The 17,553-nt window shown below is 48.2% G+C and overlaps 1 protein-coding gene across 3 annotated transcripts in view; it reads right to left on the reverse strand.

Moving 5' to 3' along the window:
• The window catches only part of Ube2g2 (ubiquitin conjugating enzyme E2 G2), a 34,439-nt gene extending 16,892 nt beyond the window's left edge, over nucleotides 1-17,547 (reverse strand). For 2 of the 3 annotated variants that reach the window (XM_048803779.1, XM_015478852.2), the window contains exons 1-3: nucleotides 17,462-17,547; nucleotides 5,968-6,003; nucleotides 5,822-5,867 (exon numbers count right to left, since the gene is read on the reverse strand). In XM_048803779.1, coding sequence (XP_048659736.1) covers nucleotides 5,822-5,867; nucleotides 5,968-6,003; nucleotides 17,462-17,504 — 125 coding nt within the window. In that variant the 5' untranslated portion in view covers nucleotides 17,505-17,547. The remainder of the gene's footprint in view (nucleotides 1-5,821; nucleotides 5,868-5,967; nucleotides 6,004-17,461) is intronic. The other variant, XM_048803780.1, reaches the window with a different exon arrangement.
• Nucleotides 17,548-17,553: the final 6 nt, after the last annotated feature.

Here is a 17,553-nt window from a genome sequence, read left to right on the forward strand (position 1 = left end):
GAGAGAGAGGCTTGTGGAAAGCCGGTGGTGGCAGTTGAGGCTCTGAGGGTTTTTCCTGAGAGGCTGTTTTGTTTGGCGTGTGTGGTTCTAAAAATAAAGTTAGTTTCTTTTGACAAGTGGCTCCTGATTGTGCCCAGCCAGACTGCAGCAGTGCCCTGCACGGATTTGGTCACCCCAGGTGACTTTAGAAAGGAACCAAGCCAAGAACTCTGGGGAGACGAGGAGGGAGCTTTCCATTTGGAAAACAGTGGTGGTAACGAAGATCGTATCATCCCATACCCTTGTTTTCATGACTAAACCTGTCCAAAAGGAAACACAGCCACACCCTGATTATTTTTTCAGGAATAGAAATTCCTGAAAAACTTTAAAAATATTTAAACTACATTCAAAAGTGCATCAATCAATTACAAGAACTTTATGTTGAATTATAACATAATCACTTTCTAACATAAACCTTATCTAGAAAAATATGTAAGTCTTGGAAAATATTCAAATACAGAAGTATATAGACCCAAAAGCAAACCCTCTCTCCCCTCCCTGCCCTCCCCCACCTCCTACAGGAAATGAGGTGACCTGCCCATTCTTCTTTCAGGCTTTCCTTATGTGTAGCTCACTGCCCTTAGCACCAAAACGGGCTCTCTTAAAGGTAAAAAAGGTATCATGGTATTGCCGAGAATTTAAATGGAAAGACATTCCACCTTCATGTACTGAAGAGCTCAATGTTAAGGTGGCAATATTCCTCAAAGTGATCTAAAGATTCAAGGAAATCCCTTATCAAAATGATCACCTGCGTGTTGGCAGAAACTGACAAGCTGATCCTAGAACGTGTATGGAAACGCACAACGCCATGAATAGCCTAAATGAACCCGAACAAGAACCCAGCTAGAGGATTTGCATTTCCCAGTTTTAAGACTTACTAGTAATAAAGACACTGTGGCACTGGCACAATGAGGGAGCACAGACCAGTGCAACAGAACTCAGAGTCCAAACATAAACCTTGCATTCAAGGGACTTTTGATAAGAGGGCCTGATTTGCTCAACAGGGGAGGGCTATCTTTTTAACAAAGGGTGCTAAGAAAACGGACTCCAGGTGCAAAAGAAAGGACCCCTACCTAACACACACAAAACCAACTCTGAATGGCTCTAACTAAACATCAAGAGCTACAAATCATTAAACTTCTTAAAAAACAAAAAAAAAAAAAAAACAACTCTGTAACCTTAGTTATGAATGACACCAAAAGCATGACCCATTTAAAAAAAAAACTGCTAAATTGCATGTCATCAAAAGAAACAATTTACTTGTACCCAAAATACATACTCTTATGACTTAATATGAAAAAAAAAAAAAAAAAAAAGGCCAGGCATGGTGGCACACACCTGTGATCCTAGTGGCTTGGGAGGATGAGGCAGGAAGATCACAAGTTTGAGGCCAGCCTCATAAACTTAGTGAGGCCCTAGGCAACTTGGTGAGACCCTGTCTCAAATTTTAAAAAAATAAATAAAAAGGGCTGGGGACATAGTTCAGTGGTTTAGTGCATCTGGGTTCAATCCCTAGAACCAAAAATAAGTAGATAAATATAAGAAAACCAGATAATTAAAAAATGGGCAGAACTTGTGAAGTCCAAAGGCAACATATAAGTGGTGACCGAGTCCATGAGAAGACAATGGACCTCCGCAAACACTAGGGAAGGTATGTCAAGTCCACAGGGAAGCAGCGCTCCACATGGCCACGCCAGCTCTGGTGAGACCACGCAGTGCTGGGAAGGGGACAGTGGAGGCCCAGGTCCACTGCCCACAGCGTGAGCCATGGTGAGCTGCTCCTGGAACCCCCGGTGGCTTCTGGAAATCAACCTCCACTGCACATCCCAACAACTGGACACCGACACAGTGAGCCAGAAGAAATGAAACCTCTGGACAAAGGCTTGTATGCAGTGTTCAAAGCAGCATTATTCAAAGCAGTCAAGAAGTGAGGACAATCCAACATACAGTGTCCAGTGAGTGGACAAAACAGAGGTGGAGACAGGAGCCACGGACCGCCATGACCTTGGTGGCCAGTCACACTGTGAGTGAAGCCCCACGGGACATCAGACACAGTATGGCCCCACTCACAGAAGTATCCAGAAAGGCACCACAGTCAGAAGGCAGGCGTGTACTTGCCTGGGGCTGCCAGCAGGTAAGAGGGTCTCTCTGGAAAGGCTAGAGAACCATCCTGGCGATGGCCGCAAGATTCTAGAAATCTACCCAACTCTGAGCGAACACACTTAGTTCAGGTAGAACTTATGGCACAGAAAAGACATCCCTGAGGCTGCTAGAGAAGATACCAGGACACCAGGGCTTCCGGCCTTGGCACTGCCAGACTTTGGGCCAGACGGCTCTGCTCCAGGGCTGTCCTGGCCCTGTGGGCTGTCTTGATCCACCATTAGATGCTGCAGTAGCGGTCCCCCACCCTAGTGGTGATGGCCAAAAACATCTCTAGACATTGCCAAATGACCCTCAAGGAATAAAAAAATCAAACAACTGGCGGAGACCCACAAATCTGCGGTCTGCTCTACACACACATACACAAACACACCGCAGGACCCTGCACAGTGCTCAGGGGCATCCCACTATGGAGAGGTGCCACAGGTTATGCTGGACAGAAATGCTTCCTCTTTGTAATGTCTGCCATGAAGGCTGCAAGAAGCCGACTCCTGGGTCTTCTCACACTGACACCAGATGCTCTGCAGTCCAAGTACAAGAAGTGCTCATATAAAAGACAGCCACAGGAATCATAATGTGAGTACCAGAGCAGGCCAGGCCCCTGGCAAGAGAAACAACAGGCTAGGAACATGAGCTCACTGTGCAAGGCAGCTGGAGAACCTGGGCCCCAAAGGCAGTGTCAGGAACACAAAGGTAGAGTCAACAGGGACCTCCACCTTTCAGGAAGGGGAAGGTCCTTCTCAAGAGCCTGCTGGCCTAGAGAGGATACAGTTGTGAGCCACTGTCGGGAGCTGCCCTGGATGCAGATCTTCAAGTCCTGATGCCGGGGCACTAATTATTGCCTTCAGTCTGGCATGAGAGTGCCAGGTCACATAAGTTGGGCATTGTCCCAGCGTGGACAGCAAGGCGTGGCTCCAGGTGTAGGCGTCACCTGTGAAGGTTGAGCTACACTCACCTGTTCCTTGGTAATCCTACTCCTTTGCCCTTTTTGGGACAGAATTTTCCATGGAACCTCCCCTTGTGCGTTCCCTATATAAGAATAAAAAATTCCAGCGGCTCGCTCTCTCTCCACAGACCCTTAGGGTCGCAGAGCTGTCTCTGGAATATTGGAAAGGTATTTCTGTGTCTGCGTGCTTTCTTTGTTGTCTTCTTGAGTAACTGGAGTAGTTAGATTTTGTGAACCCAGCATTAGGTTGCCACCTAGGAGAGGCGGCGATAACCCATGGCAGGAAGGTCCCCAAAGCTAGCTGCTTCTGGAACACAGAGCAGGATACAACGGGATATGAGAGCCCATGACTTCCACCTTGCCAATCCTGCTCTCTGTTCTACAGAGGTGCTGCACCCCAACAGCTAGGCTTACTGGCAACAGGGTGGCACCAGCCACTGACCCAGTGGCTGAAGAGACCTCAAGCCATGCAAAGAATCCTGGGCCCATCTTGACCCCAGACAGGGCTGGAAAGGCCAAGTGCCCAGTCCCGAGCACAGCTGCAGGGTGCATGCCTTCCTGTGGCCCATGGTCTCAGCCACACTCAGCAGGGCAGCGGCCAGCTCTGTGCTCAGCCACCTTCCACTTTTAACTGCAGACACTGCCAGGAACTTTATGACCTGGCCCTCTCTTATCCATTTAGTTGGTGCTCCCAGCCCGTGCCATCAGCCTATGTGCTGAGGTGAAGATCTGGGTCCATGCTGCATGTGCGCACAAGGGCCCTGCTGTAAAAGACCTCAGTCGCATCGCCTGGCCAGCTGAAGAGTGTGGAGGGCTGCAGGCCTGAAGGCAGGTGTGGGCACAAGCCAGAGGCCTCAGAGCACTAGGTACACAGGAGGCCCTAGAAGGCAGCAAAAAAGAGGGAGAAGGGGACCTATCACCCATAGGAAGAGCACAGCCGGCGTCTGCCAAAACAGCAGGTGAGACGAATCACGGAGGACAGTTAACTCCCATAATAGATGTTTTAAGTACATCTGTAAACGGCCTCTTGTTTGTGAAGGGTCTGGAATAGGACCAAAACCCACAAACTTAACCAGATCTTCAAGCAGGGGAATTCCACACGAATGCAAAAGCCTTATTCAAACACAAAAACACTCTCCCTAAAAATGGCTCTAATTACTTTTTAAGGCAGGTTTTCAAAATATTAGTTTAATTTTATGTTGTTTATCTAAAATTAGTGGTAGTTACCCTAACAGATTTTAACAATGAACACTTTAAAATCCACACTGGAGGCTCAACTGTTCCCTCACGAGCTTCTGAACATGCCTACCATGGATGCACATAAGCCAGCACCTCCTGAGTGCCACAGAACCTTCAGGTGCCTCTGACCTCTGCACTCCAGCAGGTCTCCTAACAACACACGCACCCTGCGGCAGGCTTGGGGGCGGGGAGGGGGGTGGCGGAAGCTTGTGAATGCTGTGCAGGTGCGTCTGTGTTGACACAGCACATGGCAGATGAAACAAGCAAGTCACACATGGGTTCACACATACACGATCTACGGCTTCTTGAAATGTAAACAGAGCTGACCTGACACGGGCCAGCACCACAGCCCACCAACTGCAGGACAGCACCTGCATGGGCTTGCCACCACCCGTGGCTGCCTGGGCAACAGACATGAGAGTAGTTCCCCTTATCTGCAGTCTGTTACCCAAAGTCTGAAAACTTGAAATGGTAAATTCCAGAAACAAACAATTTCTAAGTTTTAAATAATTTTATTACAGACCAGTGTTATAACTGTTCTGTTTACTATTATTATTTTGCCTCACTTATAAACTTAATATGGACATGTACAGGAAAAGGCAGTGTCCATACAGGGTTTGGTACTGTCCACTGGGGTCTTGGCTAGACCCAAGGATGAAGGGAGACGATGCACCACACATTAGTTCCAAACACTTTAACCCGTAACCCAAGCAACCAGGGCCTTGCACTACCAGGAAACGTCAGGTCTGCTGCACTGCAGTCTCTAGAGTGTGTTCAGTGACGATCCTTTAAGCCCTCACTCTCACATCGATGCTCCTATCACCTAACCCTCCCGACCACAGCAGCCATCTACTTCTCAGATGAACACACAGATCATCAGGAGCAAAGGGACACAGGCAGAACCCTAACACCCTACCCAACCACAGCACCGCCGGTCCAGTAGCTGGCGATGCCTCCCGCTGGGGCCCAAGTGCTCAACCTGTGGGACATGACGCAGCCCTAGGCAGATGGTGTTGAAATGAATAAAATTAGAGGGCATCCAGCTGGTATCCACTGAGAACTGAATGCTCACTGGAGGGGAGAAATACCCATCCTGTCTGGGGTCACTAGAGCCTCTGTGTTGACTGTGACATGAGAGCAGAGGGAAAAACAAGGCCCACTGTTTTTCCTGACAGAACCATACTAATATCTCCCAACAACAAACAGGAAGCACTCAGACAACTGAGGCTTCCACCAGTTCTAAGGAAACACCTGGTGCCTTCTGCCCGATGCCTGTTGTCTTCGGCCTTCAGGTCAGAGCTGGAGAGGAGCTGACCGTGTGAAACCCACTGGGCCTTCTTGCCTGCCCCGTGCTTCAGAGCCAGCGCTCTGCAGAGTGTAGCACTGAGGTCCAGCTCCCAGGAAGCACCAGACATCAGCAAGACATGGTTAACTTACATGATCAACGCCTCCCATTCAAAAAAATTCTCTTCATTCATGGGACCTGCAGGAGAAGAGAAAAAAAAGTCCACCACATCTTAATTTTGAAGTCAACTCTGGCAATTAGAAGAAAACTATATGAGGAAGTTACTTAAGTACCTTACCTGCCACAATTCCTTCTGGAGGATTCAGGGTTAATTCTATAAAATGAAAAAGCAAAACATTATGAAACATTCTAAAAACCTTTTTCACAAAGTGTAGGACTGTGAGTTATAGAGAACACATTTAGAAAGAGAACAGTTCTGTCTGCCCCAAGTGAACGCCAGTGCGATCACCATATCGACAGGACTGAGAACAGTCCTCCACATAAACACAACAATTTCAGAGCCACCAACCTTTGCATGTTATGAACAAAGGCAGTAAACTGTCTTTCCAGGATACTCCTCCTCGCCACCTGGACTTAAGCTCAGGAGTCTAATACAGCACATTACTCTTCTCCACCCACATGGGTTTCTGTCACCCTAAGTCATCACAGACTTCTCTGAAGCAGGCAACCCTGACAACACCAAGTAGAGCAAAGGCTCTACAGGTGGACAGCCAGACACCAGCACTGACAGACAGCAAGCACATAAGACGGTGCCCTGCCCGCGCCCCACAACTCAGGTCTGGGGACTGCTGAAGACAGGCCTGTGCGGCCACTGTGAAGCCACCACGGGTTGTTTCAACCTTGGCCTCACTTTCATTTGTGCTGTTGTTTGAAGCTGGTGAGTGCCCAAGGGCCCAGGTGCTGAAGTCTGGTCCCAGGGGTGGCACTGCAGGGGGACCCATGGGGGGGTCTAGCACACTGCCCTCCACTCTGGCTTCCTGCTAGAGCCATACCAGCCATCAGGCACATGCTCCAGCCAGTGCCATCCACCATGTGACGCCACCCACCGCCCTCCCAGAGTCAGTGCTGCAGATCCTGCTGGGGTGGTGGCTCAGAAGTAGAGCACTCACCTAGCACATGAGAGGAACTGGGTTCGATCCTCTGCCCCACATTAAAAAAGAAATAATTTTTTAAAAAATGATCCTGGGGCTGGGGATGTGGCTCAAGCGGTAGCGCACTCGCCTGGCATGCGTGTGGCCCGGGTTCGATCCTCAGCACCACATGCAAACAAAGATGTTGTGTCCGCCGAAAACTGAGAAATAAATATTAAAAATTAAAAAAAAAAAAAAAAAGATCTTGTACCTTTAAATTTCCAAGTGTGAGCTGAATAAACCCCCCTTTTTTGTAAAGTTCTCTCTCTTGTTGTGGTAATGAAAAACAGACTGACACAGTGTGGCAGAGTTGTGAGATGTAAGGTCAACACTGAGTAACTGGATAGTCTTTCTATCCATCCGTCCCCCACCACCCCCACCCTGCCCAGGCTTCCTCTAAAGCTCAAGTCTCAATAGGTGGTGGTACCAGCAAGAGTTAGAGTGCCCGAGGGAACAGAAGCAGACCCTTCCCAACAGCCCCTTGACTCAGTCCCAAAGCAGCCTAGGGTGGTGCCTGGACCTCAGTGTCCCAGCCTCCAGAAGTATGAAGATCAATGTTCCCGAGTAAGCTCCCTGGCCCAGCAGACTGAGCGACCATAGCAAACAGGCACAGAAAAAGATATTAACACTGTGGGCCATGAGGCAAAGCAGGTTAAAACCACAATGAGGTACAGCACAGTCTCTTTAGTGTGATAAATATCTCCATTTTGCCAAAACGGCTAAAATTGAAAAAGACCAACAATACTAAGTACTGGCAAGTTTAGTAGCTGGATGTCATGTGCAGGGAATGTGAAGAGCTGGTGTAGCTCTGGGGAACAGTCTGCTTCTGGTGAAGCTCAGTTAAGACCCCCAATTCTCCTGTGCCACGTGTCCCCGTAAGCTTATGTGAAAGTTCACAGCAGCTCTATTCCCAACAGCCCCCAAATGATACTCCTCAAATATCCACTGGCTGGTAAATGAGCAAAAGAATGGCACATCCAAATGACAAAACATCACACAGCAAGGACAACGAACAGGCCACCAACACAAAAAACACAGACACCTCACAAAAGCACTAAGTAAAACAAGTGGGACACAAAAGACTGTGTTCTATTTACATGAAATTCTAGCAAAAGCAAAGTACAGCAGCACAGGGCGAGCACCCCTATCAAACATGCCTGGGCTCAGCCAACACCTGCTCAGCTCTGGATTCTGGAGCATCTAGGACTCCAGATTTCTGAATTATGGGTCTCTACCTGTTGTAAAAACCAAAGCCAATATTGCCAGAGAACAGAGAGAAGGGACGGGATGGCAAAAGAGCACAAAGGGGCATTAGGGGCAACAGAGTATTCTACAGTGTGACTGTAATGATGACTATATAATGAATTATGTATTCAAACCCAACATTTTATTATGCATCAATTTTATCTCAATAAAGCTGCCCACAAAATTAATTTGTTGTTTTGTGAAATTTAAAACAACAAATCTCAGGATGATAATGCAGAGTTTCTTCATGCTCTTCACACAGACTTCTTCACAGGACCAACAGTAAAGTCGACACCAGGAACAGCAGCCATAAAAGGAAGAATGGGCACAGCAAACACCCCTGCCCAGGACGGTGGGGGGGTTGTGGCTCAGCAGTGGAGCGCTCGCCTAACACGTGTGAGTTCCACCCTCAACACCACATATAAATAAAATAAAGGTACTGTGCCCATCTACAACTAAAAATATATTTTGAAAAAAGTCCCTGCCAAGCACTTCTGACATCAGAAGACACCTTAAGGAAAATGAAAAGGCAAGTCCCAGAGAGGAAGAAATTTGTAACAGATATGACCCACAAAAGGCAGTGTCCAGAACGTTTCAAGAATGCCTTACAAACACTTACAAACATGAATGACCCAAACCCAACACAGTGGCACACGCCTAAGATCCCAGTGATGTGGAAGGCTAAGGCAGGAGGATCGCAAGTTTGAGCCAGTCTCAGCAATTAGGGAGGCCCTAAGTTGCTTAAATTTAGCGAGATTCTGTCTCAAAATAAAATGAAAATGAAAAGGACTGGAGATGTGGCTCAGTGGTAAAGCACTCCAAGTTCAAAAACAACCCAAAAGAAAAAAGAAGCGAGACTTGAACTAGCATTCCACCAAAAAAAGAAAGAAAAAAAAAGTATGTGGCCTAGACACACAGCAAGGAGCATGGCACATTAACCTGGGGAAATGCCAACTGAAATCACAGGACAGCCATGGCACCACCAGAAGCACCAACTGCCAAAGCGAAGACTGAGCGAACGCCGTGGGCAGGGGTGAAGAGTGCCCCCGCCAGCCTCGGCCTTCCGCAGCAACGAGAGCACGCCCCAGCCACAGCTCCAAGAGGCCCCACAGCAGGTTACTCCAAGGCAGAAGACGGAAACAGCACCCAGACACCTACCATGAGGGATCGGCGCACTGTGGTCTTCATACCATGGGACAAGGATGAAAATAAACGATCCACAACTGCCCACAGTGTTGCTGCCAAGTGAAGCCAGGGCCCAGGTACACAACACACAAGTACAGACATTCCAAAACACAAGCAAAAAGCCACACTGTCCAAGAATGCAAAGGGACAGGAAGAGGCAACAGCTGCCCCGGGATGGCACAACACGTCCTATCTGCAGCAGGCCCCTTCTCTTCTGGGCAGGGGCTGAGGCTGGCAGTGGCTCCTGAGCAGGGACTCTTCCCTGAACTCCTCTCCTTCACACTAATGCAGCTGTAAAAGCTGTACCCGAACCAGCCAGGAAGGGAAGAGAGAGGCGACAGGCAGGGGGGCAGGGTTGCTGATGAGGTGGGCACAGACTCTGAGAAGACAGCCTGGTCCCAGGTGGGAGGACCGGGGGAAGTGGGGAAGGCAAGGGCAGGGAGCCAGGTGCTCCCCTTTAAACGCTTCATGCTAGCATGTCCAGTAACAGCAAGGGAGACAGTGGCCAGCTGCCTGGGGAAAGACAGGGTGGAGACGTAAATTGGGCTATTTCACACAGGACATGCGTGACCCCAGGGGACGGCAGGGGACCCTCAGAGCAGTGTTTCCCAGGAAGCATCTGGAAATAGGTGACATTACAGATTTCACAAGAACAGAGAAATGATCTTGCAGAATAGTACAAAGGGGCCAGCAGTGCTCAACACCTGGCACAGCAAGGCCTGCAGCAGAGAAAACTGACACAAAATGCCAGCAACAGCGCTGATCCAGGGAACAATTAGAGGGCAGAGGACAGCCCAGGGCTGTACTGAGCCCGGGAAGGAGAGGGACAGCTGGAGACATCAAGCAGAGGCCAGCCAAGTAAAGCAAAGAGCAATATCCTGAAGTCCAGTGCCTTGAAGACGTCAAGGAGGGAGAAGCAAATGTAGGAGGGTCCAGCACCAAGAAAGCAGGACACACTTCCACCACGGCTGCACCTTCTCGCAGGGAGCAAAATGGCAGAGAACATCGCACCCCACACTCAGCTTCCCACGCCCAGTCACCAGAATTCTAGCCCAGTTTGTGTCTACAACCAAGTACCCTGATAAGAACAAGTAATGAATTAAGGCATGTGCATTTTGAATTGCTGAGATGGTGGAGGTGGGGAAGCAGGGCACCTCAGAGCACAGCGCAGTAGGGACCACGCAGACAGACAGGAGCCACACCCACACCAGTGGCAGACCCGCTGGGTGCCAGAAAAAAACGCGGCAGAGCTCTTCCAGTTGTGGTGGTGTAACCACGAGGGGGTACCTACACCAAGAGGCCTTGCTTCGTTTTGGGGTGGAGCTCTCCTTTGGTACTTCCCTGTGACAGACAGCTCCTTGGAGAGGGAGCGTCAGCCAACAGCGCCACCTGCTGGTCACTGGAGAACTGCAGTTAAGGGGTTCCCCCAGAGAAGGAGAGGATCACTTAAGACTATGGGTTGGTTGGTTGTTTTGTTTTTGCTTCACACACACACACACACACACACACGCACGCACGCACGCACATCCATATACAGCTTCATGTTTACTAACAAAAACAAATTACAAACGAGAAGCAACTCTTAACAAGAAATTTTCAATGAGCACATTCCTTGCTACTAATTCCTTAAAAATACTGATTTGCTTAAACATTGCTTTTCTTAAAATAGTGGCTTAAAACATAACTGCCACACAAAATGAAATACATTTGACATCTGACCCAGACATCTCATTCCTAAGAGCCTGTCCCACAATCACACTGGTAAAAATACTGCAGGACTACCCCTAATAGCAAGAAGGCCTGGAAATCCTCCACTGTCGCCAGCAGGGGCCAGTGGAATCACAGCATGCAGGGGAGCACTCTGCACCTGCAAATACCTCCACAGACCGCTACAGAATGAACTGCAGGTGGAGAAGTGTTGACTAGGGCCTGCACATGAGAGCACCGGGTTGGGTCCTAATCTTGTCTAACCATGTCCTTATGAGAAGACTGCAGGACACACAGAAGCACAGAGAGGCCTCAGGAGAAACCAGCCCTGCCCACACCTGCATCTCGGACTTCCCACCTCCAGGACTGTGAGAAAAGAGCTTCATTTGTTAAGTTAGCAGCTCTAGAAAACTACCACAGAGTGGAACACTTGCAACTAATACATAAACAAACCTCAACCTTGATCGCATACCATATATAAAGCTGTACTTGACATGAATCAGATTTAAAATGTAGAAGCTACAACTATCAACCCCTGGAAGAAATCATAAGATAACACCTTAGGGACCTTACATTTAGTAGTCTTAAATATAAAACAAAAGCAAGAAATCATTTCAAGTCAACCTACTGGACTTCTCTGAAATTTTTAAAAGTCTATTTTTTTAAAGGCACAACTGTGAAAGGAGAAGACCAGCCATAGGAGGTGTTGTCAAAGGTAGAGTTTTAGCCAGGAGAAGTGAGGAAGTTCCAGATACCCAGCTAAAACAGTGAACACCAGTAGCAAAACTACAATGTGTATCTAAAGACTGTTAAAGAGGCAGAAATACACATTTGTAACCACAAAAAAAAAAAAAAACAAGAGTGGGGGAAACACAGAATAAGGAAAACATTCCCAAGATGAATACTCAACAAAAGACTTGCATTACGAAACATAAATCTTCCAACCCAAGAAAACACTCGGCACAACTTAAAAATGAACAAACTCCAGACGTTTTATCACAACAGTCATATAGATGGCAAGTATACATGAAGTGATGCTCAACACCACTAGTCACTAGAGAGATTCCAATTAAAACTACAGTTAAGATACTCATATACACCCAAGAAAAGGATAATGGTGCTAGGGGCTGAACCCTGGGGTGCTCTGCCACTGAACTATATCCCCAGCTCTTTAAGACAGCCTCACTAAGTTGCTGAGGCTGGTCTTGAACTTGCAACCTTCCTGCCCCAGCCTCCTAAGTAGCTGCGTTCATAGCCCTGCATCACTGCAGCCAGGAAATGTCTGAAATTTTTAAAGTTAACCATACCAGGTTGGGTGTACACACCTGAATACAAATCCAAAGGTTCTGGAGGCTGAAGCAGGAGGATCGCAGGTTCAAAGCTAGCCTCAGCAACTTAGCGAGGCCCTAAGAAACTTAGAGAGACCCTGTCTCAAAATAAAAAATAAAAGGCCTGGGGATGTGACTCAGTGGTTAAGCACCCTGGGTTCATCACCTGTACCCCTCCCACACACACACACACACACACACACAAAAAGCCAACCATACCAAGCATCAGCAAGGAGGTGGAGCAACTGAACTCTTGACACACTGCAGTGAGAAGGAAACATTACGACTGCTTGGGAGATTGCCTTTAAAACTAAGACATGGAGCCAACACACACAGGTCAGTTTGTGACAACCAAGAACTAGAAACAACCCAAATGCCCATCAACATACAAATACAGTCTATCACACAAGGACTTACTACCATGCAATAAAAAGGAACAAGTGGGGCTGGGGTTGTGGCTCAGTGGTAAAGCACTTGCTTAGCATGCATGAGGCACTGGGTTCGATCCCCAGAACCACATAAAAAAGTTAAAAATACAAAATAAAGGTTTTGTGTCCATATACAACGAAAAATATTAAAAAAAAAAAAAAAAAGGAACTGACGACTACAGTGGCTCCCTGTTATCTATATCTGGCTTTACTTTCTGCAGTACCAATCACTTCTGGCCCAGCAAGGTTTGAAAATAGGAATGAAAAATTCCAGAAATAAACGATTTATAAATTTAAAATTCAGAGACTGTAATGAAACTTCATGCCATCCTGCTTGAGCCACCAGAATGTGATGTGAACCATTCCAGGCACAAGCTGGACACACCACATGCGCCCTGGAGTGGAGAGATCATGCTCACCTCACTTTGGTAACAGTATACTAATTATTCCATGTATTGTTGTCATGATTCCCAAGACAGCAGGGGATACTGCATGGAGTTGAAAGAAGTCAGACAGAAGGAGCCCAAAACAACGTTCAGGAAGGGAAGGAAAGCAGGTCAGTAGGCCTGGGAAGTGGGCAGAGGAGGGCAGAGAGGGAGAGACGGCGGACCAGGGCAGGGGACGATGAGGACAATGGCCGTGCTCATGGCCTCGACCACGTGAAGGCTTGGTCGCCTCGCTGCACAGCAATGATACCCCACAGGCTACTTTTGTAAAGGTGCGGGAAAAAGAGATACCACAGGGCAGAAAAGACAAAGCCCCAGAGTAACTGCAGCACAGATGACCACATAGGACTGGGGCAGAGAAAGGACCCCTAGCAGTCCCCAAGAGAGACAACCTGCCCTGCGCAAAATTAGCAAAGACATAAACACTTCAGAGAAAAAAAGACCACAAACTTGTTTTTTACTGTCTTGTATGTAGAGAAAAAAAAATCCTACATATGAGAAAAGATGCTCTACCTCATTTATGACCACAGTATACAGATGCCACACACTCCCAAACTAGTAAGAACCAGGTACTGCACACCAAGGACTGACTCAATTGCCACTGGAGGGACACAGGCCCTGAGGAACACAGCAAGTGGTCTGCCCCTCTAGAACAACTCCATGGCCTCATTTCCTCCAAATGTATACCATGAACACACATACCAAGGGTGTTCAAAATGCTCAGCCATGTCTATAAAATCTGAAAACTGCGGCTGGGGATGTAGCTCAGTTGGTACAGTGCTTGCCTCACATGCACAAGGCCCTGGGTTCTATCCCCAGCTCCACAAAAAAAAAAAAAGGGTGGCATGAAACAGGGCATCTCTCCACCTAGTTGAGGCACAGCAGACAGAGTAGGTACAGATGAGGAAGACCCCAAGCTAAGAGCCCAGCCGTGGCCACTCCCTGGAGAATGGCTCCCTGAAAGAGGGCCCTACTGATGCTTCTGGACTCTTAGGCAGTGGCCCTAGTCAAGTGGCTCCCCGTATGAGGTTCAGCGCCAGGCTGGAGCCAGAAACTACCGCTCCCTGAGGCTGAACCTGAGGAGTACTGGTTCTGAAGCTGTACAGCCTCCAAGGGGATGGAGACCTGGGTGTGTCGGACAGAACCCTCCACCCCAGCTTCAACAACCGCGAGCCGCAATCAGTCACTGTGGTCAGGACTGGTCTTCATCCAGCACAGTGCCAGCACCCCAGGGGGAGAGCGACCTGTGGAAACCCACCTCACCATGAAAAGGCATCGCAAGAAGAGGAGTCTGTTCTCTGGACAAATTAATTAGCATTTTGAAACTGGTACTAGAAACTCTATTCTGACTCCCTGAAAATACTCTGGGGTACCACACCTGGAATCTGTGACTGCAGTTTGCTGGGAACCACAATATTTTCACCTGGCTATAATTTTGGTTACTTTTTTCAGACAAGGGATGGAAAAATAGTCGATACAGTTTTGTTACCTCACTTATCCCCAAAATAGAAAAAACAGGAAGCACAATATTTTCTTTTGAAACGCAAAATTTCCATAAAACAAATATGCCCAATAAAATTTTTAAACTCCACTTTGATTAGTTTGTCAGGAAAAGGTTATTGCAGCAACTCAGGTTTATATCAAAGAAATCAAAATAGAGCAACCAACCCTTCATGCAGCTTCAGGTCAGATTAGAAGGCTGACAACTTTACAACCATACCCTAGACATCAAATGAAATTCAGCATGTTTTCAGGAGACCTTACTGAAATCGAGTCAGACGTGTAATGACTTATTTACATTTCCCTGAGCATGGACTGAAGTCCCGAGTACGCCCTAAACACGGGTATGCCATCTCCTATCTAAACAGGATTTCCTGGCAGGCAGGTATTTGCAAATTTTTTGTTCCCATGTATGATCCTGCCCTCACCTGGATTTTGGACTTGTCCCTCCAGAGAAAGTGAATTCCATTAAGCCGCCCAGTTGCCAGTACTTTGTTATAGCACCCCTAAGACACTCCTCCCTCAGTTTCTCTCCCACAGTCCCAGGAAAGGCTGAAGTGTGAAGTTACAACATCAAAACAGCTGTTTAAAACATTTGGGTTCAGCAGCTTGGCAGGCTTAGAAAGGAGGATCATGAGTTCAAAGCCAAGCCTCAGCAAAAGTGAGGCGCTAAGCAACTCAGAGAGAGCCTGTCTCTAAATAAAATACAAATAGGGCTGGGGATGTGGCTCAGTGATTGAGTGCCCTGATTTCAATTCCTGATGGGGGAAAAAAATTGGGTTCTTCTCCAGGTTCTTTTTTTCTTTTTTCTTTTGGTTGTATGAATGAGGCAAATTATTTTGCCTCTTATTAGATTTCCTGTAAAATTAGGGGGCCTGAACAGATCACATCCAGAGTCCTACCCCCCAAACGCCCACAGACTCTGACTAGTCCAAATACAACCAAGTATGCCTGCACACCTATCCCAATCTCCCTACACTCCATTCCACACAGAAAGTTTCTGTTAAGTCTCCCTGTACATTGGAACATGCTACCTTAAGGACACGGAGGACAAGATGCTAAGACAAGAAACACAGAAAGGAATTCTATCACATTACTAGGAGGCAGGAAAAGATGCCCTAAATACTGCACTGATTTTCTGTACTGCTGTATTCATTTCCCATCACTGCTATGCAACTCAACACAAACTTCTAAGTGCCTTGGAACAATACCATTGATGACCTCACAGTTTCCAAGCAACAGAAGTCTGGGCACAGCATGGGCCAACTGGTTCTCTGCTTACTGGATCACAGGGCCAAAATCAAGGTGCTGGTAGGGCCATGGTCCAGGTTTAGACTATTGACTTAACTCAGTCACATGGCTGCAGCACTGAGGTTCCAGGCCCCAGATGGGCTGCGGCAGGGTCACTCTCAACTTCTCCCCCTGCCCCCCATCAGCCCATGGGCCCCCTTCCTTCCATTCACAGCAGCTCAGCAGACACAGTCCTTCTCTATTCCTCCTCTGACCTTCTCACTTTTGAGCCCATGAAAACAAGCCAGGATAATCTTCCTCTCTTTGGGTGCTCATTAGTAACCTCAACTACATTCTCCCAAGTCCCACTTCAGTAGCCCTAGACAGTGCTTAAAATAATCAGGGCACTGAGGTTCAAAGGAGACATCTTTAGAGTGCTGCCTTCCAAATGTAATCCAAAATTTCATTTATTAACACACCAAAATAATAATAATAATACACTTCTGTGACAGAGTTTTAGGAATCAATAGTAACTCAAGTTTTCTTACTGCAATTTAATTGGTATGACTGAAATAATGGATGAGGCTTTTATTAAAGGCAGTAAAGGGGGAAAATAAATCTTTCTTAATGCACATATCCTTAGGAAATACAGGTTCAACAATGCAAAGACTGGACAGATGCAGCAGCAGCTTCTTGATTCCCTATAAAGGGGCTTAATGGTTTCCTTCTCTATAAAAATGAGAAAATAATATCTGCTCACAGTCCAGACACAGAGCTAAAAAATGTAAGAGACAGAAACAAAACCCAGATGCCAAGAAATGCTGTTCACAGGTGACCACTTTCCTGACGTTAACAGCCCCCACAGCCAACCCTACTCAGAGTGAACCTTCTGTCCCTACTGCCCTCTAAAAGTCTCTCTTAAATGGGCAAACACAAGATCCTTCTTTAGAGGACCCTGGTTAATGAGCCTGTGTTTGCAACACGTAAGCTTGCTCAGGTAAACATGAACTCCAGGCGCAGGGTCACCAGGCTGCAATCAGATTCATGATATCAGTTTATTTTCAATGCTTTCCCAAACCTGCCTCAATGCAACAACAGCAACAAGCTAATCTTTGGAGGGCCAGGTGTCAGGCTCCCAAAGCACTCGCACTGCAGGACCAGCTTTAAGCTCTCGGGGCTGAGAGCTTCACGCAGGGGCAGGCGGACCACCCGATCCCGCGCCCAGGGTCGGCGGGAGCCACAACCAGGCCGGCTCCGGTCTGCACCGGCCAATCCCGCGGCCGCACGCTCCACCCAGACACCCCGAAACTCCGGCGCAACTCGGGCGGGCCGCCAGGAGCTGGGGCGCGAGGGCAGTCCATCCTCCCCGCGGCTCCCCGGCCCCGTCCTCGCTCCCGCCCTCCGTGGCTTCCCGGGTCCCTTGGCCCGACCCTGGTCTCCGCTCCTCCACGGCTCCCCCGGCCCCGTCCTCCCTCCCGCCCTCCGGGGGGCGAACGCCCCGGCAGCCGCGAAGATTCGACAGCGATATCCACCCGGAGGCCCGGCACCGGTGCGGCGGGGACCCCAACTTACGCTTGTACTCGGCCATCAGCCTCTTGAGCGCCGTACCCGCCATGTCCCCAGCAGCTGAGCTGGCCTCCTCACCTCGCCCGCGCCCCGACGCC

The sequence above is a fragment of the Marmota marmota genome, unplaced genomic scaffold (assembly GCF_001458135.2).
Source record: "Marmota marmota marmota unplaced genomic scaffold, marMar, whole genome shotgun sequence".
NCBI classification, from domain to species: domain Eukaryota; kingdom Metazoa; phylum Chordata; class Mammalia; order Rodentia; family Sciuridae; genus Marmota; species Marmota marmota.